General features: G+C 44.0%; 4 protein-coding genes across 4 annotated transcripts; 1 reads left to right on the plus strand and 3 right to left on the minus strand.

Annotated features, from left to right (window-relative positions):
* Positions 1-3811: 3811 nt before the first annotated feature.
* On the minus strand, positions 3812-14681 carry LOC129581073 (uncharacterized). The gene is made up of 14 exons (XM_055471943.1): positions 13626-14681; positions 12155-12350; positions 10285-10405; positions 9059-9088; positions 8776-8917; positions 7781-8298; positions 7159-7566; positions 6524-6764; positions 6341-6438; positions 6216-6275; positions 5944-5989; positions 5804-5879; positions 5589-5700; positions 3812-5435 (listed from the first exon to the last, which is right to left on the minus strand). Exons 1-14 carry the CDS (start codon positions 14371-14373, stop codon positions 4194-4196), a joined length of 4038 nt encoding a protein of 1345 aa, XP_055327918.1. The 5' UTR covers positions 14374-14681; the 3' UTR covers positions 3812-4193.
* A 1152-nt stretch (positions 14682-15833) lies between these two features.
* Positions 15834-19209, minus strand: LOC129580942 (protein MCM10 homolog). Its single transcript, XM_055471714.1, has 5 exons — positions 19005-19209; positions 18050-18850; positions 16945-17724; positions 16448-16824; positions 15834-16276 (listed from the first exon to the last, which is right to left on the minus strand). The coding sequence occupies exons 1-5, from the start codon at positions 19063-19065 to the stop codon at positions 15992-15994; spliced, it is 2304 nt and encodes a 767-aa protein (XP_055327689.1). The 5' UTR covers positions 19066-19209; the 3' UTR covers positions 15834-15991.
* A 166-nt stretch (positions 19210-19375) lies between these two features.
* LOC129580944 (ER membrane protein complex subunit 2-like) lies at positions 19376-22256 on the plus strand. Its single transcript, XM_055471716.1, has 8 exons — positions 19376-19782; positions 19920-20033; positions 20231-20381; positions 20820-20877; positions 20982-21067; positions 21334-21586; positions 21684-21788; positions 21913-22256. The coding sequence occupies exons 1-8, from the start codon at positions 19767-19769 to the stop codon at positions 21982-21984; spliced, it is 855 nt and encodes a 284-aa protein (XP_055327691.1). The 5' UTR covers positions 19376-19766; the 3' UTR covers positions 21985-22256.
* On the minus strand, positions 22212-25043 carry LOC129580943 (tubulin gamma-2 chain-like). The gene is made up of 4 exons (XM_055471715.1): positions 24487-25043; positions 23351-23825; positions 23097-23281; positions 22212-23029 (listed from the first exon to the last, which is right to left on the minus strand). Exons 1-4 carry the CDS (start codon positions 24832-24834, stop codon positions 22667-22669), a joined length of 1371 nt encoding a protein of 456 aa, XP_055327690.1. The 5' UTR covers positions 24835-25043; the 3' UTR covers positions 22212-22666.
* Positions 25044-25251: the final 208 nt, after the last annotated feature.

Raw genomic sequence — 25251 nt, forward strand, 5'->3', positions numbered from 1 at the left:
TAGCACTACAGTGTTGAAGCAATTGGAGAGGTTAGTTATCTATCCTCACTGTCAGATATCTGTATCAGATCTTTTTGTTGTATACGCTGCAGGCCACGGATTACCCACGTATTAGTTAGGTTCAAAAATAGGGACAGAAATTTAGAGGGAGGGATGTTTCTAAACGTCCGGAACTAAAAATAAATGGTAGTTTCGTGCATTCCTTAGTGTAAGTTTATATTATTATATATAATGTTAGTATATATAATTAGAATATATTATTATTGTTATCTTAATCTCAAGTATTAATCGAATTACAAGTGCTGCAAATAAAATTGGGAAGTCGGTGCCTAGCGAAACTGACTGAGCTGCACAACACATGTGGTCCGTTTAAACTTTAACCGTACTGTAATAGTTATACTAAAATTATTTGATAAGACAATAACAAATAACGACATCATAACAATCGTAAAACACTCAAAATAATAAAAAGTGTCAGGAGAATTAATAAAAGGAAGTGAAAGAGAATTAACAACAGTCAACTAAACAAAAGCAGGTACTTCGATGAAAATTAATTAAACGCAAATGGAAGTATTTCGCGCGAAGCTGACGAAAATTTTTGTTTTGAAGGCCGGTGAAATTTAATAAAAATTAATTAATAAAATTTATTTAATTACGGATTATTCGGAGTCTTGATTGCATCCGAACCCGATCCGATCAGGTGCATATAAACTCCGAAACCACTCCGACTCCGAATTTTCCAGATTGAAATCCGTCCAATCCGGTCCGAAAATCGGAGTGGGTTCGGAGTGGATCGGATTTCCCAGTCCGTTGCAGGGCTCTAGCAGCCAAACCTAAGTTGGTCTTGATTGTCTTGCGCGTACTGGAATACGAAAGATCCAAAACAGCAGAATTCGTTTCCGTTGATGAAGTAAAGTAAAAACCATATCCCCGTGGATTTGTTTTAAAATGGCAGTTTGCGTTTGACAGCGCATATATTGCATATTTGACATCAGTTTTTGGCGTTTAGTGGCGGGGCCATCTGGTTCCAGTTGTCGCTAAGTGTAGTACTTGGTGGCACGGGGGCTTTGCAAGCCGTAATCGATCGCCCGTCCGCAGTTGGTAAAAAACGGCTTTTGTCAGCAGTTATTTGCAGCTGGTCTGCTTCAACTTGAGACAACAGTAGTGTCCTTATGCGGCGCTTGTGAGCCGTCCCTGGATTTTAAATCATGAATTTCAAGTCATAATTACACAGGTGTTGCACTTTTCAGCGGGTGGCTTTTTGCTGCCATGTGCTGCGACCACGTTTTTCTGAGAGATATGATCTTTTTGTACAGCTCCAGTTAATAGTATCGGTCTAACTACAGGTTGCAGGGTTTAGTATTGGCTCGTGCCATTTGGCAGGGATCTGCATGCTGCGGCTTGATAGTAAAAACGATGCGGCTGCTTCCAAAAATTTGTGACTGGTCTCTCCAAGTTTTGTTCGGCCAAATCTTCTGTTTTTTGCTACGAGAAACTCCGCTTACGCGGATGCCGTAAGTGTTTGGAATTTAGTTCTCGAACACTTGGTAAGCGTAGCGTGACGTCTCATTTTACCCCGAGATCCGTATTCCTTGTAACGTTAATGGAAAAAACGGTCCCGACGGTACCGTGGCGTTAAATGCATCTACCATTTTCGTTAAAGACAAAGACCACACTGTCCTGTCGTTTTTGCAGTTCCAAATAATATGGTTGCTGTTCAGCTACCAAGATTTTGGTTGAAGTTCCCTGGTCGAGGTTAGATTCACCGCCTCCTTCATGGGATGCTAGTTAGGAAATTGCTGCGAAAGTTCTTTCGGCTAACTTAGACAACGATTCTGCGGACACCTGCAACGTTTTAGTCAAGGGTATATTATCCAGAGTTTCTAAAGCTGGTCCAGAATAGTATTGATCAAATGACCGTTCCATCACCCGTGGTCTGTGTTTGTTTAATTGCTTAACTTGCTTTAGAAAATGTTGGTTCGTAAAATAAAGAGATGTCCGGTACTTAGTACGTTGATTTGTTGCTGATTTATTGGTGGTTCAGTGGTGGCTCGTTGTGGTTAAGTTTGTTTACTGGGTATAACGAAAAGAAGCTAGAGCAGAAACAATTGGCCGGTTAAAAGGTTGGTTCAGTGGCCACAAAACTTTCACGACTGGTTTGTCAAGACTGGACCAAAATAAAGGATCGACTGCCGATCCGAACTCCGATTCTGCAGAACAGTTTGGTCTAATACTGTTTTGGCGACTCGTTGGTAAAGACGGAGTTGACCCCAACCACAAGCTCTATATAAACTGAGTTGGGGTCGATTAAGAGACTGCCTGTGCAATCGTTTACCAGGACATTGTGTTGCATTCTTTACCTTCAAGGTTTAGTAAACGGTATCCGGTGATTGCGAACACGATTCTAAGTAAGTTTCACAGCGGTGGCCACGCCACTCAAACGTTTTTGTGTAGTACGCCACTCAAAAGCGATTCTTTTGGTTCGCGACCAGGGAACTTCTCGACCAGGGTGGTTCTCTGCGTGACGGTTCTTTCAAAATACGCCACCTGGGCCGGTCAAAATTTACGGAGCTGCCATACTTTAGTACGGCGGGTTCGTCAAAAATGCCCGGGGGGTTCTCTGCGTGACGGTTCTACCAAAATACGCCACCTGGGCCGGTCAAAATTTTTGGTCCGGGTCAAAATTTACGGCCCTGCCATACATTAGTACGGCGGGTTCGTCAAAACTGCCCGGGTGGTTCTCTGCGTGACGGTTCTTCCAAAACACGCCACCTGGGCCGGTCAAAATTTTTGGTCCGGGTCAAAATTTACGGCCCTGCCACACGTTATTACGACGGGTTCGTCAATAATGCCCGGGTGGTTCTCTGCGTGACGGTTCTTCCAAAATACGCCACCTGGACCGGTCAAAATTTCCGGACCGGGTCCAAATTTACGCCCCCGCTATACATTAGTACGGCGGGTTCGTCAAAAATGTCCGGGTGGTTCTCTGCGTGACGGTTCTTCCAAAACACGCCACCTGGGCCGGTCAAAATTTTTGGTCCGGGTCAAAATTTACGGCCCTGCCATACGTTATTACGACGGGTTCGTCAATAATGCCCGGGTGGTTCTCTGCGTGACGGTTCTTCCAAAACACGCCACCTGGGCCGGTCAAAATTTCCGGACCGGGTCCAAATTTACGCCCCCGCTATACATTAGTACGACGGGTTCGTCAATAATGCCCGGGTGGTTTCCCGTGTGACGGTTCCTCCAAAACACGCCACCTGGGCCGGTCAAAATTTCCGGACCGGGTCCAAATTTACGGCCCCTCCATACTTTAGTACGACGGGTTCGTCAAAAATGCCCGGGTGGTTCTCCGTGTGACGGTTCTTCCAAAACACTCCACCTGGGCCGGTAAGTACTGATAAATTTTGTGGTACCTTCTCAATTGTTTCGAGGGGCTGCGCCCACTTAATGGGGCTCCGCCCCAAATTCTGAGCAGGGGCTTCGCCCCTGGACCCCGGGGGACCCAGCTCTTCGCGTGACGCACTACAACTTAAAAACGCTCGCTCGCTTCGCTCGCTCGCTTGATTATATGCTGTAATTTTGACGGTTAGTGTTCGTTAATCTTTCTTTCAGAGAATAAATTTTACTGGTATCACGCGAGGTTCTGCATAATATTTACCGATGCGAGTATACAGTGGTATTTGGAGACAGACTGCGGCTGCTAAAGATAAAATTTTAATTATTTACGACACACATCAAATCGCAGTAACTTTGCCGCGGCTTTGTTTCGCGCTGGAAAAATAAGTATTTATTAATTCATCTGCTCAAAAGTTTTCGATCCAGCAACGTTGATAAAGAAATCATTGATAATAATGTAGAACAAAATTTACAACAACATAATAATACAAATTAAAAGAACAGCCGAATGCGCAATGAAATACTTATAAAACAGTTAACACAGTAGATACATAAACCAGCATTAGTACAGAAAAATTAAAAAATTACGGAAGAGGAAAAAGAAAGTATAACGATTTCTAAGTAACAGTGTGTGCCGAGCCGTTCCACAGCGTGAGAAAATGTGGCACAAGGATCAACACGTAAACCCAAAACTCGCATCCCAGCCACCGTCCACGCTAACCGGTTTGTCCCCAGGATGCGCGCTTTTCACAGCGGAAAGCCCTTTAGTACGGAGTATTCACACTTCCCCTGTCCTACGTCCTTATAACGACAGTATAATAAAAAACACTGACAAGTAGGCAAACAGTGGTGGCTAGCATGCTGATTGATCCCCTCTCGGCACTACTCCTGGGTTTGCCCTGTATCCGTTTGCCGACCTTAACCTCGTTACTGGCTTCTGCATCCATCGTGGGTCCCGTGGTACCCTTTATGACCTTTACAGTATATTTCGTCGGTCCGTGCTTGGTGACGGCACGGGTGGTCTCTGTGGCCGTGGTCAATGTGGACTCTACTTCCACCGACGAACTGGCCAGTTCTTCTCCTAGATCCTCCAGAGTGGCGGTCGTGGGAACATATTGTTCAGTAGTCTCCGTGGTGCGTTCGCTTGTTGTAGACGTCGTGGAGGTAGTTGTGGTACTTGGCGTGGTTGTCGTGGTGGTAGTGGTTGTGGTCGATGGCGTCGTTGTAGTTGTCGTAGTGGTGGTAGTCGTCATCGTTGTGGTAGTGGTGGGTGTCGTCGTTATCATAACCGGCGATGTATCCGGCAAGAAGTTTCCGCTTAAAGGACTATGGAAATCCGGTGGATTGGTGTCTACTCCAGGTGTGCTCATAAACTCAGGCAGACGGTCCGGAACAGCAAACGATCCATCGCCCTGTGGCAATACGGGGCGAGGCGGCGGTTGAAAGGGAGCGGTGAAAGTATTAGGCTGTTTGGGGGCAAGTGATTTTGAAGGATCCAATCCCGGCACGAAGTTCGTACTTGGGCTAAAGTTGTTGGGCGGACGCGGTGGCGCGAAGCTGTTAGGTGGGACGAAGTTGTGCACCGTCGGAACGAACGGATTCGGCGGGACGAAAGGCGTGGATGGCGTAGTGGTGGTCGGCGGGGGCATCGCCACGGTGCTGGCAATTGGTGTAATCGGGACGCTGGGGATCCAAGGATTATTGTCAGCGGCCAGTGTCTGCTCCGTGACCTTTGTGGTCTGGACGGTTCGAACCGGTGCTGCAGTCGACGGTTGCGTCGGCGGACGAGCTGGTTGGGTAGGAACCAAGGGCAACATTGCGCCCGGATCGGGAATGGCGTTGAGTTTCTGTCCCGGGCGTCGACATCGGAGGTTGGCGTAATTATTCGGGAAATCTAGCAGTTTATTCTGATATTCGATCTCCACGGCCAGTCCGTCAAAATATTGGATGCTGTCCAGATAGGGATACTCAAAGCCTTCTTTACAGACGCATTTATAACCGCCCGCTCGAAAGCCGCGTCCGGAAACGGGAACACACTGTGCGAACACACAAGACAACCCGATACAATTTATCTGCTTAACATGGTGGCGAACAGCGTCAACTGCGTGTCCGTGTTTGCCCCGGTCAGTGCGGGCTGCTGGCCAACACCTGCTGGGTAAATAGTACTAAACACAGCCTGGTTGACATACCGTGGTCGTTTGTCGATCACAGCGATCAGTGCCACGGAACAGGGGCTCCTCCGCCGAGCTGCACTGGTTGACGTCGATCTGATCCGGATTAATGCCAACCGAAATCAGACCCCTGTACATGTCATCGGATGGACACAGTGCCCACAATCAGTTTATGGAAAACGCGATAATTTATCAACGGCTACAGAATGCTTATACCAAGCTGTCAGACATACCCGAATTGCACTCCGCCGTCCGCTCGTTTAGCGAAAAACGGCACCTCAAACCAGAAAAACTTGTCCAGATAAAAACCTGCAAGGACACATCAAATGCCATTAATCAAATCCAGCGTCCTGTATCAAATCCAGCAACGTACAGTCATAATACGGTCCGAAAGGCGTCTTCATGTCATCAAAGGTGATCTGCGAAAAAATGATTGTTTATACCGTGGTGTATAAGGACTGAACCGGCTTTTGCTGACTGCTAAATTAAACAGTGAAATTCATGGCTAAATTTCAAAAAACAGCTTAAGCGGGGCAGAGGTTAACTACATATAAAGTTTGCAAAAACCCGTAAATGAGAGTGAAAAGTGTTTGAAAATGTATTGGTGTATCGCAACCTAAATGTAGAAAAAATGCAATAACGTACCGCTTTAAAACTTTGCGTGGGGACATCGGTGAACCTGGACCCGGCTGCATCCACGCGCATCTGTAAATGCCAACAATGACACTTTTCACCGGAAACGAAGCGTCGCATGTGGCTGGCACTTGTACCTTAATGTCAACCGCAAAGTCCATCAGGCGGAGGTTAGCTGTCTTGCTCTTGACGTCGCGATACCAATCAAAGTTTGTGTAATTGTCCGGGTAATGATCTGCAACATGTATTCACGGCACGTCAGACATGACACTTTTTCACTGGAGTAGATTTTGTTTAGTGTGTGTATAGTGTGTACGCACAGAACTGAAGCTCATCGAGCATCTTGTTGTACAATGCAGTGGGCGCGAAGAAACGCCGGCCGGGAAAAATGCTGTCTTCGAATTGGATGCTAACGGCGCCGATGGCCGGCTCGGCGATGATCATCGCGGCCATTTCACCCAGGATCATGTTCTCGGTCAACTTGTTCCGGCGTTTTCCCTCCACGGCGATGCCATTTTGTAAATAGTTGCTTAGAAAGTGCGACAAACGTAATGCCGATCTCTACAAACAATCAGTACATTGTTTACACATAGAGAGAAGCTATAAATGTTAACCCAAAGTTTGACAAAAGTTCATGAATTAATAATTGTATAGAAGAAGTAATTTGTTTACTAAAGTAAAAATGTCCAGTCTAAATGTGTTTAAGTAGCACCTACATTAATTGTCGCAAAGCGTTGTGGTTCAGACCTTAATGGCTTAAATTCCCAAAAATTAACTTTTTTCCCTACCAGTTCTTATTTCTGTTGCACAATTTAAATTTGTAAACGCGTATGACTACCACAAATTTTTATCATTAGCCAATGAGTTCAGCCACTGCTGCATTCGCCAAAGGCCGACTGACAAGCACAACAAACAGAATTGCGAATACGTTACTTTCCATATCTTAAAACCTTACCGCTTGCGTGGCGAATTGTTTAGCAATTTTCCGACCGAACTCTTGCGAGAAGCCCAAATCGACCTTTTCAGCGAAACGATTAGCCGAACAGTTACGCGGCGACAGATTATCCAGCATTTGGCGAGCACGGAACATGAGATTGTTTTCCTGCGACAGTTTTTGGATGAGCTGCTGTATTATGGCAGCATTCTGAGCGTTCTGCGGCGGTACGGACAGATTGTCGGTCGGCAGGGGCTCGTTACCGGCTTGGCGCGTTCTCCGTACCGGTCCTGCCTGGTTAAACTGGGGACTGGGTGAGTCCATGGATGAGATAAACTGCGGCACAGCAAAACGTGCTTCCGGTCGCGCAGCCTGGGCGAAGGCCGGAATTTGCGGGCGTTGGGGATCATTCGCTGCTGGATCCGACAACTGTCCGAAAGATTAGCAATATAATGCGAAAAGCAGTCACGGGGGGAGTTACTCAAGTGACACCTTCTTAATGCTTTTTGAATTACGCACTTACGGGAAACAGAATAATCTTCCTATAAAACGTACGCCACCCCAACAATTCAAAATTACCCCGTCACTTAAACTTTCATATCGAAATCACAGGAATCGAAGGATAGCTCGGTGTTTTTCTCACCTGTTGCGGTGGTCCGAGATTGTCCGGTAGCTGGAACTGATGCGGGAGGAAAAACTGCTCACTTTGTGCGGCGGCAAAATTCGGTGGTCCGGTGCGGGTCGACACGTTGATGGGTTGCGGCATGAACTGGGGCACGGGTTGAGGCGACTGACCATTCGGGAAGAAACCAGCCGCATTAGGCACCGGCTGCGGCTGCGAGGGAGCGAATCCCGGGTTGCGGAAGGGACTGTTGGTCTGCGGCGGCAAGCTCTGCATGGGCGGTGTGGGTCGGGTGAGGATGGTGGTCAGTGGTTTGGGAGTGTTGGTGTCGGGGGAGAAGGGGAGAAAAGGGGGCAGTGGCTGATTGGGGACGGTGTCGGCCTGCAGAAGAGCGACTTGGCTGGGCGGCGGAGGTGGTTGTTGGAAGTTGACGGGGCGTGGAGGAGGCGGACGCTGGGGTGGGGCCTGCGGAACAGCGTTGATAGTGTTGGAGACGGCGGACTGGGCCAGTGCCGCCGGAGAGATGAGAACTTCTTGGTCTATAAGGAACAAGTAGGATAATAATCAAATACTTACGTGCAAAATACATTATTCATCGACGATTGTTAGCTTTATTGCAGCTGAGGAAAAATTTTACGTAATCAAGGAAAACCCAAAATAATAAATTGCAATGCTTCGTGTTCTTTTGCCAAAGGTTTTATTAGTTTAAGCACTGCTCTGCTACCATAGTATGTGTGTCAACCCTTTCGATAACTCTAATTTTTGAACAATTATTGGTACTATTATTACCACATGTATAACCTTTCCCGACTAAATGTTCATGAAAACGCAAGGTTTCTTGTCTGGAATGGTCACGATTAAAGCACAGTATGAATAATTTGCATTTAATTTCAATGGAGTGAAGACCGCGTAGCAGCTGTTAGAGCGGCCATCTCAAGGTCTTGTCAACACTAATGAATCAATGTCTTCTTTTGACTGAGTTATATGGTTACAATAATAAGCAGTCAGTAACTAACCTTGGATGGGAAGACATTGAAAGGCATCGGCTTTAGCGTAATCGCCGCTGCTGGCGCTCTCCACTTCGCCTCCACTGAACGGTCCGCTTCTGCCCGGCGGATACTTGAAACCCGCGCGGCACACGCACTGATATCCGCCTCGCTGCAGCCACACAACACAACCGTTACACGGACAGGCACACATGTGGTCGGTTCCACACAGTACACAGCACCAGACATACGCCGGCAGCTTTAATTAATCAACAACAGTTACACCACTAATCGGCTACACTGCAACACCCACCCGAAGTCCGTGTCCGTGAAGGGCCTCACACTGCAATGCAGAAAGACACACATGATTACATCTCACGTTACCGCAAAATATGTAACACTCAATAACCAATGCTGCTTTGCATTTAGAAAAACCACCGGTCAATGCCTTAGCACTGTACCTCTTCCCTAACAGCATTTATTAACACTTTTATATTTGATTACCGTACTTTTAACTTCGCCTTGATTGATTTAATACGATGCACTTTCGCAGTTAGCGATAAATGACCCTACGGCTCCGTCTGCGCTGAAATTCCAATTAGCTACAGCAGTGCAGTAAAAATTCTAGGCATTTGAAAAGAAAACGAGCGTCATTACAAAGTTTTAAATAGGAAAGGAGATCTCAAGGCACAGTAAACTGTAAAAGACAACTTAAATTTGGGGCTCACATATTTTTCTAAAACATATTTTCTTACTATAGTACTCTTGTATGGCTGCAAATTATTACAGTACATTATGCAAAACTCACACAACAAACGGTAATAATGCGTGCTTGGAATAAGCTAGCTGTTCTTAACATTTGCAATGCGATGGAATCTGACACTACTCAGCATAGTTTCGATACTCGTACCCATTGTGACTGCGGTTGCTCGTAACGCATTATTCAATGCCAAACACTCTCACTATCGTAACGCTTTCTTGAACAGCAATCATAAGTGCTTTTCAATAAACATATCATACAAATAAAACCATAAAATGGTCAGGATTGAACTTTTGTATTATACTGAATGAGAAACTGTACATTTTCAAATAGGCAAAACAAATTCATTTAACTAATTTTGCACCGAAGCGTCAGGTGTTCATTTGCACCATTTGCAACAAGTAACAAGTTATCCATAAAATTAAAAATCAACAGAACAACCATTTATAAAACTAGTTTAAAATGAATTTTTTAAATTTTTTTCGTAAATAAAAGTAATAAATATGCTACTGATCTGCATTTCAGCTCAAAATAATTATTACTATGGTTATGGTCAAGTAGAATAAAAAAAAGTTTTATAAAATTCGAAATTTTTAATTAGTATCCACCAGCGCAGGCTTTTGTTCTGTTAATTGGCTATTGCCCGAATAAAGATCAGTAGAATAAACTTACGTCCGAGCCACTATTCTACGCCACTGCTACGATGTATAATATAGTAACATTGTTTCCTTATGATAGTGGACATAACAGCAAATACGTGACGGACACGGAATTCTTACCACTGTGGTTTCCCGTTTGCACTTGTGCGTGCCGGCGAAGGCATTAAACTGCTGATCACCATCGCACTGATTAATGTCAATTTTCTTATAATCCATCTCCACCGAAACCGCGGCAATGTAGCTGCAAAGACACCCAAACAACAGCGTCAGACATTGATCTACGATTACGCACCGGGGATGTCATAAGTGTCAAGAGTTACTCGAACAATACGCTCAAGCCTCTTTCCCGATACACATTACACACAGCAGTGACATCACTATCAGCGACATCACACACGCAATACGCTTAAACACGCGTTCAGGCCAAATACCATCGAGTGGGTACATAATCTCTTCTTCGGCCCGAACCCTAAATCACCCCATCGCTCTTCCTGATCGGAACGCTATTCTCCCCGGTTCATCGGCAATCCCGCACAACAACGGACATTGTTGTGTGCACATGTTGCCGGGTATTAAGACAGAGAGACAGAAAGAGAGAAAGCAGGGTCGAAAGGCAAACAAGTTGGCACTGATAACCATCTTATTGTTCGTCTGTACCGGTAAATGCCGCTTTAATGTGTGCGCGATTGGGGCGCGTTTTTCTCTCGGCATGACTAATTAGGAGCGGGGTGAAGATGTTGTGACCGGAAAGAACGAACTTGATTCGACAGTGCCGTGGTTCCGTGGTTCCGGAGGGGAAGCACACACGCACACGGAAACAATATGCAGCTTCTAATCGTGACTTGAGCGGGATTATGCGAGAGCTGTCAGACTTCCGCCAGGTGAGCCGACTAGACGTGCGAGAAGGTTAAATACGCCAACCGGCAGTTTAAACCCGACGATTGCCGACTTCCACTCCGGAAGTGCATTGTCACACGCTTGTTTACGGGGATGGCAGACTATCAGCAGCGTAAATAAACAACGCTCGTATTTTTAGTACCAAATACGGAAATACGAATTCCTTAATCTGGAAAATTATAATTTTTCATGGTTCAGATTCCCCGATTGTTAAATATGGGAGTCCTTTCAAAAATTGTCAACGGTTTTTAACCAGGAAAATCCGAATTCATTTTGAAGTACTTATTGCGAACTGTCGCACTGTACCGCAAATGTGCTACATAATATTATGTTTCTAGATTAAAACAAAACCGCGAAAGCTTTTCTCGTAATTTACACAAAAATTTCAAAGTTAATTAAACACTGCGACAGTCGTAGACAAACGCATACGGTGACTTAAATTTTCAAGGTTGCCGCAAAGTCTATGGCAATGTAAATGCGTTCTTAATGATAATAAAAAATAGGTTAAGTTAATTCACTCTGGCGACGCGCTTTCAGCGGAACATTAATAGCACCTTTGCTTGAGAGAGAGAGGGAGAGAGTGAACAAGCAGCAAAATATCAACAAACAATGTTGTTGCATTGGTTGGAAACATCAGTAAGACAGTCGGTAATTGATGGACTGAATGCGTTGTATATGTCCACAAAGCGACGACCTTCTTAAAGGTTTTTTCAACTAACACTAAACACTAACACTGCTGTAATACACTTGATGTCTTCTGACGCAATCCGTTACACATCGCAGGAGACATTTCAGCCGCCACACCCTCATTCAACGCCAACTTATTACTGCGCTGACCAAACCCGCCAACTGACCAACCGTGAGAATTTATTTTCTCGTTTCGCTCCCTGCGTGTACTCATTTAGGCATACTGTAGAATATGTTGGCTAATATAATACAGTTATTGCAATTATCCAGCTTTCCAAGATTTTTCTAAAATTCTCAAAAAAGTTGGCCAAACTTTTCGCCCATTAAAGTAACCCCAATATCAAACTGAGTAAAAAATTCGGAAGTTTAGAAACCAGTTTAGAAATTCCTTATTTTGTGCGCTTACTTTGCAATAGTGGGCAGTTGTTGCTGGACAATCTGGTTGCTAACTGGAGCACCTTGCTGGACATTCACTGCATTCCCTCCATTTCCGCCCGGCACACTCGGCTGCGTCTGTCGCGCTTGAGGTCCCGGTCCCGCTTGACGTTTGGTCAGGAGTCGTGTTGCACGCTCGAGATCGGCCACCGGGGCGGTGACGGAAACTGGAGATATGGGAGATTTCAATGTACGCGCACAACATCACGGCGCGCCGTAATACACTCGCGTCAAATCATTCACAATAAAAGCCATTCTTTGCATTCTACGCATCGCAATATTATGCCGGCTAAACTGGATTACGCCGATTAATCAACAGCACAATAGCACAACACGGCTAAATCGGCTAAAGGTCATTCATCAAGTATGCTATTAAATTGATTAAAGCTGCAACAATTGTTGTTGTATTTTTGCAAAAGGGCGGGTTACCTACTGCCGCAATGCAGCTGAACTAAAGTAAGCAGTCAAACGGTATTTACTTACAGAATGCAACATTCGATCTTAATTGCCTCACGTGGCCGAAAACTAGTTGGTGTTGTTATCTGTTAGCAGAAGTAAGGTACCAATTGCTCAATGTTTTGTAGTTTTATAGACGCAAGTGTGCCATCTTCTAACTTACGCTAATTTAAAATTGCTTACTCTCAATCAAGATGCTAAGTAATATAAATTTTGGATAAAAATGCATCAAAAATTTTGAAAGACAGTTTTGATTGCAGAAAATAGCGAAACTAGGTACTGTATCATAAATCGAATATAGTTGCTCTGATTATAAGGCTACAATTGGAAACTGTGAACAACTTGTCGATAACAAAACTATCAAAATGCAGAATTGAAACAGCCATGCTGCGACTGTCTGTAGAACGGTCACGAAAAGCGCTGTAATAATGCATGCTCATAATATTGTCCTAAGTGGTTAAGCATACAAAACTGAGAAAACTTGTCCACTTGAATTGCTGACTTTCTTGCGATTTCACACAAGAGTTACGCTAATTACGCTAAGGAACCAATTCATGTTACACAAACTTGCTTCAAGACAACGGTACGCAACGATTGTCATTTCCGGGTGCACTTTCAGCTACATTTACAAACTCAAACGCATTTCCTCACATGCGCGTAGTCGGCGTAGAACTTCATCGAATGCATTGAATTTCATTATAACAACAAATACTAGAATTACTGTTTTCACTGATAGTCGATTCTAAATTCATTAATATCCCAATGTTCTAAACAGCATGAATCGGAATACTTTTTGTCAGTGTTGTTTTTAAATCGTATGGTTTTCGAGCAGCTGAGAACTTCAGTTTCCCGGATGAACGCGCACTAGTAAATAGTAACAAAATTTACAATTTGAATTATTTTCTTATTATGTTATGGGAGTAAAGTAGCACGGTAAATAACTCTAAATTTCAAAAAAAGGTTTTAAAATACCCGAAAGCACTTACGCTGCCACTTATCCGTAAATAAGCAATCAAAAAACGGCATAGTCCAGATTGCCGGCAATTCCACCGGCGGTCCAAAGAAGTTAATGGTTTCCACGCCGCTGTTGTCTTTCAGCACTTTCAGTTCCAACAATGCCGGCTGTGGCAGCTCAACCGCCGTTCGATCAGATAGCCACGCCGCATACCAGGGATTCGGCGTAATATGCTTCATCTCATCCGTGTAGGCAAAACTGGGATCGGAACCCAGATCAATGGCAAACAACATCTGGGATGTATTAAACCGCTTGAACGCGTAAGGACCGAAGAAGGGCAGCGTCTGGTTGACCCCACCGTACCAGCTGCTCATCATCATGTCTTTACTGAAGACAATCTTACTGCCCATAATGCGCTCATCCGACGATGACAAGGTGGATAATGTCGAGTAGAAATAGTATCCCATATCCGGCTCATCATCCAGTTCGGCCTGTTGCATAATGTAGGAGAAGAAGATGGCCCGGTTGACGGCGATCTTCTGTGCTTCGTACATGGAAGCCCGGAATTCCGGGATGGGGCCCTGCGGATCAAAGGGCAGCGGCAGATCGGAGATAGCGTTCCGCGGCAGGACTTTCTCATTGTTGGGCACTGCTGAACAGCGCTGCGTCGCACGCTGGGCAACGGCGTCCGCCCGGGCGCGGATGTCATCGACACTGTCCGGGATAGCGAAAGGAAGCAGGGACAACAATACAGCGATGAGCGCGCCGATGCGCCGCATCTTGCCGGTGGATTTATCTGCAGTCTTGGTGAAAAATGTCAACGATGATCAGGATAATGAGTAAATACCAAATATTGTGATAAATTCCCAGCATACAGACAGTTATGAGAATATTATTCCGCCGGTTCTGTGATGATCATCTTTTCGACTATTTTCAAGAATTCGAAACACTGTGGATGTTAACATAAGAGTCGGTGAGAAAACCTCATGAACGAGCATGTAGAGAGGTAAAAAAGCCAAACACTAGCCGCTTTAACGGACGTTGTATGACATGCTAATGGAGTTTTTAAAACTGCAGCACGCACACAACAGTTGCCGGATTCTGGTGGTTAGCTGGGCTCTTTCTCATAATACGCTCGCGATGTGATCTGTGTGCATTTCTTGTGGGTCTCCGCCTTCGAGTGCGTCCGCCGCGCATATCACTGGTCAGTTGTGCAGCGTCACTAGCTGAGCAACTGGATCCAGGTACAGTTATGTTGATATATAGTTAATCAGACAGCGGACGTTGTCGGTATTCGTCGATTGCGTTAGAGCACCGGCGTGTTTCTCTCCCTGCTGGTAACACGGCTCTGATCGACGACTGTGTCCATGTAAAAGTAAAAAAATCGTCGTTGTGTTCTGTTTCCAGTGGAGATCCCTTTGTCAACACGGCAAACCGGTTAATGGTGATTGCCGATGACGAATTGTTTAAGGCTTATAAAGAAGTGAAGGTTCACGTATGAATAAACTACCAATAACAACTTCTAGCATAACTGTGTGCTCATTAATTACGACGCGTATAATAATACTTCTATTATACACAAATCTATTCTATTATAATCTTCTATTATAATCCATTTACATAATCACTGCTAATTTGCTATTGTGGTATCGTTTCTACAGTTCTGCCACTGCGTATGTTAAATTTTTACAACCATTAGGCCTCATACATTAGATATCAATCTAAGAATGCAGCAAACAAATTACGCAAAAAATAATGAAGTAAAACGGAACAAAACCCGAAGAAATGTACCGAGGAGAAGAATTCGTGACGCATACACATTACAGGATGCTCATGCAAAAAAACTACGCAGAACATCTCAAGAATTCATCGTCGAAATTGCTCGCATTGTGAACTGTTCGTACCGGACAATCAGCAAGTAAGTCATATTGTTATAACGCTCCGAACATCTTATGGCTGGTTTACACATGTGCTCCCTAACTTGTCAAGGAATGTGCAGTTACGTTAGGTAACAAGAAAAATGCAAGCCGACCAACGGACACAACAGCGGATGTGTACCGAAGCAATCGGACAAATAAGTACATGCTAAAAAGCAGCACCTGCTTCACTAACGTTAAGATGCCTGAAATGGTAAATTTTCACAAACGTTTAAACGATTTTTAAAATCTTTAGAATGGAATAACAATAAAAACTAAAGGACCCCGCCGGTTTTGGTAGTTTACCCTTTTGTAGTTTTTAATTTTGGCCGTCGTTATTACTAACAAAAACAACAATCACAAAACCCATTTACAAACAGCGCTATCCAAAATATTTGTAAGCAGAGCGTAAGAAAAATCAACTTACATTCTAAAGCATTAACCTGAAAGTTTCACACCAAACCTGACATGATGCTGAAGATCACACCAGACTATTCAAAAATTTAGGCTCCTCTTCGCCACGAATTAACAACTTTTCCGTATCTAATGTAGGGCCTTTCCGTTCAAACGGCAACATGCCACACCACTGATAATTTTGGCTTCCGCAACTTTTACATGGACTCACTGCCGATGACACGGCCTTAAAGGTCGGCTTCCGTCTGGTACACTTTCGACATTTGACAAAGCGCTTCTTAACCTTCTGCCGGGTAAAGGGATGCCGCTCCTCTTGGCACCGTTTTGCAAGCGAATGTGCCATATAATCACACTGCAAACACACAGAAGCTGTTAAAAAACTGAATTCCCGGCAACATGAAAGAAACACCCGAAATCTAACATCTCGTATTAGTCTGTTTATTACGCCAGAACATTTAGTGCACTACAGTATACAATTACATACTGACTCAAGACTTTTCATGCCTATCCGTAGTCAAAGTACCTTTTTACATACGACCACGTCGCATTCGATATCTTTAGTATCCTCCATCTGTGTCTCAATACTTTCTTTCATGGTGGCATGACTAAAATACTTATCCATAAAATCTATTTCGTTCAGCTGACATAAGTCGTCATGCCTGGATGTCGTTTGTAAAAGCGCCTGAATCTCGGGATCATCTTGCAGGTTGCAAATTTTCATATCCGTGTTTTTTGTCTGAGCACTACTAGAAAACGGTGTACGGGATACTGTTGACGGGTTTCTTGAAAGACAGTTCGGATCCGACTTTGGGATTTTTTTTCCAGACTGTCGCAACTGGGCAATAGCGCGGACTTGCGAAATCGGCACAGGAGGCGCCTTAAGCGATGCAGTTCTGCCAGCTATAAACAGCAAAAGAAATTTAAAATTCGCCAAATCAACCATGACAGCATTTAGAAATGGTGCACCACAATTAAATCATACCCCACATCAATAACCTCAAAAATAAGAACGGTGCTTACCATCGGAAAATACAACACCTCCTCCTCCCAAGGATCCACTCAGTTTTGGGACTGTGACATTTTTGTTCATCACCCGCTTCTTGTGTTGTTCGATTAGATTTTTCATCGAAACCTCTTGACTTTTCAGCAGCTCGGACGGTGACACATACTTTCTTGGATGCTTCTTCAAATCTTCCTTGGCGATGCTTTTCACCAGATTTCTGGCTCCCGGTCCGTCATTAACCACTAGTTCATTCAGTTCTTCATTTCCAGTTGTCACACGTTCTAATGTTACTTTCTCGGCTTCGCTCAACTGTTTCCTGATCAGCTGCCGCGATTCGTCGATCAATGCTTGTGCCCCTTTGGAAATCTGCGTTTTGAAAGTCGTGGGAGGCGGTTTTTTTACTTCCGATACGGAACGCGGCGCCGTGAACAGCTTCCCGCCATAGAAATATCCATAGGCCACTTCGGCAATTTTGCTCGCACCCATTCGCGGCTGCACACCGGAGTAGTTGGTCTGTATATCCATGCGTTGGGAGCTAATTTTTTGGAATGCCGCTTTTAGGTGGTACACGCAATATTCCTGCTTGGTCTTGTTAATCAGATTTTTGCAGGATTCACCGTTTTTGGTCTGCCCTTTACAATGCCCTAAATCAGCAGCGTAGCCGAGCTCGATGATTTGGTTATAAGAGTTGACAGAGAGCGATAAACCGGATTTGTCATCCTTCTTGGGCAAAATGCTGGCATTCAAAATGACAACGACGTTGCTGGCCTGAACTCTCCAGCTATCGCTGTGAGCATCTGCAACACACACCATCATTTGTAATACTGGCATCCGATTTTCGATGACTACCAGTATCTAAAACTCCACATTCAAACAGAACAGCGATTCAGGGCAAAGTGTTGCAAACCAGTACTTTCCCAACATCACTCAACAGTGACTTTATACTGTACAATCAGTTTTGGCGCTTTAGAAACGCAAAGGTTGATTTTCATTGTCAGCCAATTTTACACTACATCTAAATATCAAACCAACATTTCATTATTACGAAATCACGTTAAGTGCACCTTTACGGAATCTGATTAGGCTACCGAATAGTTGATTGAATTACATACAAATACATACCTCCGAACAGAAAAAGCGTGACTGAATTAGCGCTATCCTCCAAATCCATCATCTTCCAGATGGAAAACTGCTTGCCACTCGCACTGGTCTTGGTCGGAAGCTTGGTGAGCAGCACGGCAAATGTTATCCAGTCCATCTTGCCAAATGGCAGTCCCGAATGCGCAATTTGCGATAATTTGCACGTCTGTTTATCACCAATTCGCGCTGCCAAATCTGCCGGAGAGATCATCGGATTGGCAATATTATACCCGGAAAACTGGCACTTCGCCGTGACGACTTTACTCGACACCGTCTCCTTCCGGGCGACTGTCTGCGACGCGGGAGACGGTGCGACCAACGGCGCGAAGGCTGTGCGTTTGATGACGAGTGCGTCGGGCGATGAATTACGCGTGTTCCGCTTGGCCGTGCGCTCATCCTCCGCTCGGGCGTCCAGTTTTCGTTTCAAGGCTCTACCTGATTTACTGAGATTGGGCGCATAATCTTCTTCATCCTCAGACGATTCGGACAATCCGATATCCTTCAGAGTCGGCGATTTGCCATCGCGCGATGTGCTAGAATGTAAATTCTGAGGCGTGTGGGGTGGTGGGGCCTTCTTCGCAAAAATGTTTGTATCTAGATCGAACAACCTAGGCACGTTAGTTTTGGACACTGGAGTTGTTTGGGTTGATGGCTGCGTTTTCGTGGAAGCGCCACGCGAAGCCAACTGCCGCTCCAGCTCTTTGACACGGTTTTCTAGGTAGGCCACCTTCTTGCCGGAGTTCTCCGCCTTGCTTTTACCACCTTGCGAACCCGAAAATGAACCTAAAGCGCGAAGATGGTAGACAAATTAAATTTGAAGACCTTTTGGACAAACGTTTTGATACGATCAATGCAGTGGTGAGTTTAAGAAACAAAAGAATTCGAGACTACGAGTTAAAACTGGAAAGTCAAACGCCAAACCTTAAAAGTTCCATACCTTGTCCCTCATCTTCCATAGCATCCAAGAGCGCATTCAGGGCCCCATCACTATCATCCATTTTTCGAAATCGTACTCGAAATGTTTGTCTCGTATATATTATATTGAAACACCTGATTAAAAAAGCAGACTACGCTCACCAAACTAAAGATAAAAAATAAAGTGCGAAGTTTGCGAACCCGTTTTCATCTTTTCCCTGCGCTATACATATGGCACAACTCAAAACTGGCGGGTAAAATGGCCTATACCGTATAAGTGTACGGCAGCCTATTTCCGGGAGGCGGAAACTAGTGCACTGGCATGTTTGAGCAATCGGCCTGCCATCACACGCTGCAGACCGGAAACACTGCAGCGCAATGAAAACTGCGAAATTTTTGGGCCGAAAACTATGGAAATTTGATCTACTTACGGTCTTACCTAATATACCTTTTTAAAATTTGCATCGTTTTTAAATCTTAATTTGCTCATTGTTCGCGCAGACAGTTTGCATATTGCATGGATTGCTTTTTCGGTATCACCGATGAGGAATAATTTCTCCTATTAATTAGTTTACCCACTGAAACGGATACTCAGACACTGTTATCGATTGTTGGAAGCACAGCGGTGTTTATGAGTATACATTTGTACGCTGATACGGCCTTATCCTTGTTCTCAAAGTGCCCGTCCAGAATCTTTGTTTAACTTCTCGGCTCTGTAACGCATTTTGAATCGTCTGCGTAATTATTTCCTTTGATCTTTCTGTCGTATTTGTTGCGACGAATCATGGCATCCTGGCACGGTAATCTCGTAATCTTGAAATTGTATAATTTTTGGTTGTGCCAGGGCAGGTCTTGGTCGTGCACCTGTTTATTTTATCGATTTTATGATTAAAAAATATAAGTCCATGCCACGAACTTGAAGATGGAATTTGTTTAGAAGCTCGTGATCGCCTGAAAAAGATTAAGGAAGAACGCCTACGCCGCAGCGAAGAGGTGGTGGAACTGTGGGAAAATGTTTTAGGAGAAAAAGCAAAGAACCTGGGAGACGAAGGTACATTCCCTTTCCTCGTGTCTTAGATAGTCCCTTTTTCGATAGTTTATTAATTATTTTATTGCTTTGCCATTGTTCAAGCTCGCTTTAATAAATTCACACATTTTATCTTTTATTCTGGACTTTTTAGTCCGCTGCCGCTGTAATATTGTTATTACTTGCTGTCACTAGCTGCATTAATATTCTCCTGGTTTTAGTATGGGCAGTGTACGAGCAGGTTTGTATCGCAGCTTTGGACTGTGATCGCTTGGACATTGCTAAAAATTGTGTCAAATCATTGAGTGCAAGATTCCCTACCAGTAATCGAGTTCGCCGTTTGCTGGCTATGACTTTGGAAGCAGATGGAAAGTAAGTGCTTTCGTTTTCCTTACTGTTATAAAATTTGGGTTCTTACTTCATTGTAAGTTACTTATACTGAAGTATGAATCCAAATATGAATCCAAATAATAATTATAATAAGTACACTGTAGTGTGGATTCGTTGGACCCTGCTGCTGATACCGGAAACATATTTTTGATTTGATGACTTTATGTTAGATTTGTTCAATTTGCATGTACTTAACTGCAAATTTATTTGCATTAATTGTGTATTTATAGTTAAGTTTGGCGAATAAGTACTATTATAAAGTAGCTGATGCATACAAGTACTGATATTTACGTGACAAGTACCCAGCTTATTGCCTGGATCTACACCAGGTTCATTTCCCATCGACTAATCACTTTGTCTTTTTGTTTGTGTTTCTGTTGTGGTTTCACTTTTACAACTGTGTTCTCCTTTTTTTAATAGGTTTGACGAGGCGGAGCACATGTACGAATCGCTGATAGAGCGGGATGAAACCGACACAGTACGAGACGGCATGAGCATAATAATAATCCGTTATCCAATATTTGTGAATGAAATACGTTATCTTCGAAATCATGCGAATTGCGAAGTATATCTTCGTTTCAGTTATCAAGAAAACGTTTAGTTGCTATCCTCAAGGCGCAGAAGTTGTATGCTGATGCTATTGTCCATTTGAACGAGTATCTGAAAACGTAAGTTAAGCGACTTGTATTTCCCGAATGATACGATTATCGCCTTAGCGTGTATTTAATTGTAAGTTTTGTAAGTAGTACCCAGTCTTACACACTACAAAGTACTTACGTATATACTCATATACAGATATACTGTATATAAATATTGGCTATTTTCTTTAGCTTAAAGAATAGGTTGTGTTTACTTGGTATGTTATAAATAATGAAAGACTACCAACTTTTATGGTCCATTTCTGGAAAGGGATCTCTAGAGTAAGCAATTTTAGATTCCAAAATGATCAAGAAGCATGGCTAGAACTGGTGGAGTTGTATTGCACCGAGCAGGATTATATTAAAGCGGCATTCTGTATGGAAGAAGTGCTTATTCATCATCCTCAGAGCCATCTTCATCATCAACGTTATGCGGAAATACGGTATGCTCTTGGAGGATTTGAGAACATCGATACAGCCCGTAGCCACTTTGCAAAAGCGGTAAAGTTGTGTCCGACTAACGTGGACGCACTTTTTGGAATGTGCATGGTAAGAACACGGGAATCACTGAAATTAATTCAGACAGTTAGGTCTGAGACATGCTTTCTCGGCGGAAAACCACTTCACCGGAATTTCTTTGTGATAGTGTGCATCGTTTTTGGCCATGTCTAACAAATCAACTGCGCTGAAGCGAAAAGACAATCAGCGCTATGCAGAATGGGCCGCCCATCAACTTCAGGAAAACTTTCCAGTACGTGTAGCTTTCAGTTTTTATCAAAAAGTGCTTTCGCCTTTCGAGACATCGAGATGGTTTCTCTGTAGAAACAGCTCTCATACTGAGGGACGTTTGATTTTTAATTTGTGACTTCTCGTAGGAAAAATTGACCGTGGATGCCAAAAGCAAACTCAAGAACATAACTATTTCCTTGGATAGTTTGCAGCTATGATTGTGTTTTGTGGTTGCATCTCTCTAGTGGGTGACTAGGAAAATTTGCTGTTACACGGTGAACGTCGGTGTGCTTGTTTTCTCAACCATTCTGTGTCCTGAAGATCGTAAAGAAGACGTGATCGATTTCTAATGTAAACCTGCTTGAATTTGTTTCATGTGTAGTATAACGGACTAACGGCTGATTGTCGCAGATTTGGGGGAAATGATGACAGCCGACAAGAACTCAAAACTTTAATCGAAATAAAAGTCATGGCATGGCCAGTACGTACATCTTTAGTGATGAGGGAGTGGCGATACAACCGATAGGCGATAACCATGTTCACTTTTGATTAAAAAAGCTGTTTTCCATGAACTGAAGAACATCAAAGGAAAAAAGAAATTTCTGAAACGCGGAAAATTTGATATCAAGTTAACATAACTGCTCCTGATTGATGTAGTAACTGGTAAGAACAGTTATAAACAAAAAAGATAAAGCACATTAAGTTCTGCTACAAAAAGAGAAATCAATTAATTAATCAGAAGCAAAAACACATTCTGAGCAGTAAATCAGAGATTTATTAGAGAACAAATCAGATTCCTGAAGAACCAATACATTCACGGGGAAAACAGGCTCAGCCCAACGCTTCACAGCATCATGCACCGTTGAAGGAGTCTTGTGTGTCGTCACACACAAGATTCCTTCAACGCCGCATGCACTTTTCTTTGATGTAGTCTTGGTAGTTTGGTGTGGCAGCCGCACGGTACTCCTCAATAAGTTCCTGTATTTTAGCCCGCGATTCCACCATATCTTCCGGCACGTCATGCGAATCTTTCTTGAACTGTTCCATATAAGCATTCTTCTTTTTCATCTTGTCGAACTGTTTCAGCATCATGTCGAAGCGTTCACTGACACCAGTATGGTTGGCCAGCATCAGTCCGCTGACTCTATGCGCCATGGGAACGAAGGGTGAGCGGCGAGCATGGGCAACGTGGATGCTGGCGGGACCCCACTGAATGAATTTGACCGCTTTCCGTTCACGCAGCCGCATCAGACTCTTCTGCACCTAAGGATGTCAAATCTCTATCACATTATCAAGATATACAAGTTCAGTGCTGCTAGAATACTGTTACCTCTCCAGGGTCGATTTCTCCTTGAATGATATTCAATATCGAGATGTAGCAGTTATCGCTTTCGTACGCTTTCCCTGTAGATACCATCATGTTATCAGGCTTCAGCAAACGCCGCATCACATCGAAAACGGTGGTTTTCTGAATCACTCCAGGATCTTGATTACGTGAAATCAAAGGCGTGTAACCTGTAAGCAATTCCAACAAATACAGTGAGGTTAACAGGCATATCACCAACCGACCTCACAGATACTAACCGGTCATCAAGAAGTGCAGATTCGGAGTGGGAACCAACGGCGCGAACAATCCGACAAAATCGTTGTGCATGTAGCTGGGATAGCGCAGTGTAGAAGTACTAGCAGACATAATGGTAGACACCATGTTGTTGATCTCCGTCATGCTAGGGGTCTCGATGCGCAGTCGATCGATGGCGATGCGGTGCAGGGCAGTGTTGTCCAGGACCACGACACAGTCAGCATGTTCGGTCAAACGGCGCAGACTCAACACAGAATTGTATGGCTGGACGACCACATCACTGGCCGCATCTTCCGCTTGATTAGGGAAAACCGAATACGCCTGCACCGAATTCTTTGGGAAGCGATCGTGCAGTTTTTCCAGGACATAAGAGCCCATCCCCGAACCGGTGCCTCCGGCAATGGAATGACAAAGGATGAACCCGTCCAAGCCATCGCTGCCTTCCGCTTCGCGATTGATGATCTCGAACACCGCTTCCTGCAAACAGAATTATATACAATCCCACTGAAACAACGCAGTCCTGAAGGTTAAAAATGCGCCCAGCAGACACGTCCCTAACCTTTTTCTACGACGCCCAACAAAAGATGAAGTGGAGTAATCTGAACGCTGCTGAACGTTTTCCGAAGCTTGTCAATGATAATTCTGAAGTTACCGAAGTTCTGAAAATTCACTTCGGCATAGTTCTTAACTCTTAACTCCGCGAACCACGCCAACCTCTCCATTTCTACTCCTATTCGTTTATTACAAATGACTGTGTTAAAATAGTGCCTCTCGTCTTGCTCGCGTTAATAGTTCCTTTCTTGCACAGGAGTCGTTGAACTAACCAGTAAGTGGGGAGTTTGTCTTCCAGACCTCAGTATGTTGGTTCAATACCACCTCTCAAGCACATTACGCAAATTCATAATATAAAAGTAAAACAAATAATAAAACCTCTATATCGTAACTCCCTGTTTCCTACAAATTCGAAACAAATCCGAAAATATGTATTATGCCATTACTTATGTTAATTAGTTAATATCATCAATTATCCTCGGTCACTGCAATATCAGTTTCAAATAGAACCTTTCTGACAACATCAAATACCAAAACACATCGAAGTCTGCCAAGACCTCCGAAGAGCCTAGGAAACGATTCTTACTTCGTGCTTGCTTCCAGCTTCATATCCAGCTGCCCAATTATTTCCCGCTCCACCACCTTCTTTGCAAATGTAAATGTTTTCCGGGTTATACAGCTTAGAGTAGTTGTTGAGGATCCCGTTGACAACACGCGGTTCCAAATCGACGAGAACAGCTCGCGGCATATAATGATCATCGTCAGCCTGCGCAAAGAACACATCCTTCCGATCATACACTCCTGCTGCTGAGGCTGGATTAAGCAGGTGACCTTCCGGGCTGATTCCGTGTTCCTGGCAAAGTTTCTGCCAGAATTCCATCCCGATTTGATTGCCACATTGTCCAAGCTGTAAGGTAATAATTTCGCGTGGCATAATTACTGTATCGCTGCCCGCGTCTGCCCAACTACTACTGTAATACAATTAAAACAATCCGACTATGAGCAAAATTTAGCGTACATAGTAGTTAAAGTAGTACGATAGATAAATAATAAATGAACGGTTCAGAACTTGAAACAAGAATTCTTAGTGCCACTGTGCCAGCTTTGCAGCGATCAAGTCAGGGCTTTTATATATCCCGAGCGAGTGCTGATACGGGTTTTTGTCGACAATGGTGAATGGAGCACAGAAACCGCCAAATATCGGGCAATCGAGCCGACACCTGTCGGCTGGCTGCTGCACAGGTACCGGGTTATGGTTTGGTCGTTAACTAATTTTTAACTAATTTTTACGTATCGTTAACACTGGCCAAAAGGCCGTAGCGGATTCGGAGGCTAGCTGCAAGTTGAAAAA

The sequence above is a fragment of the Paramacrobiotus metropolitanus genome, unplaced genomic scaffold (genome assembly GCF_019649055.1).
Source record: "Paramacrobiotus metropolitanus isolate TYO unplaced genomic scaffold, Prichtersi_v1.0 Parri_scaffold0000005, whole genome shotgun sequence".
NCBI lineage: Eukaryota > Metazoa > Tardigrada > Eutardigrada > Parachela > Macrobiotidae > Paramacrobiotus > Paramacrobiotus metropolitanus.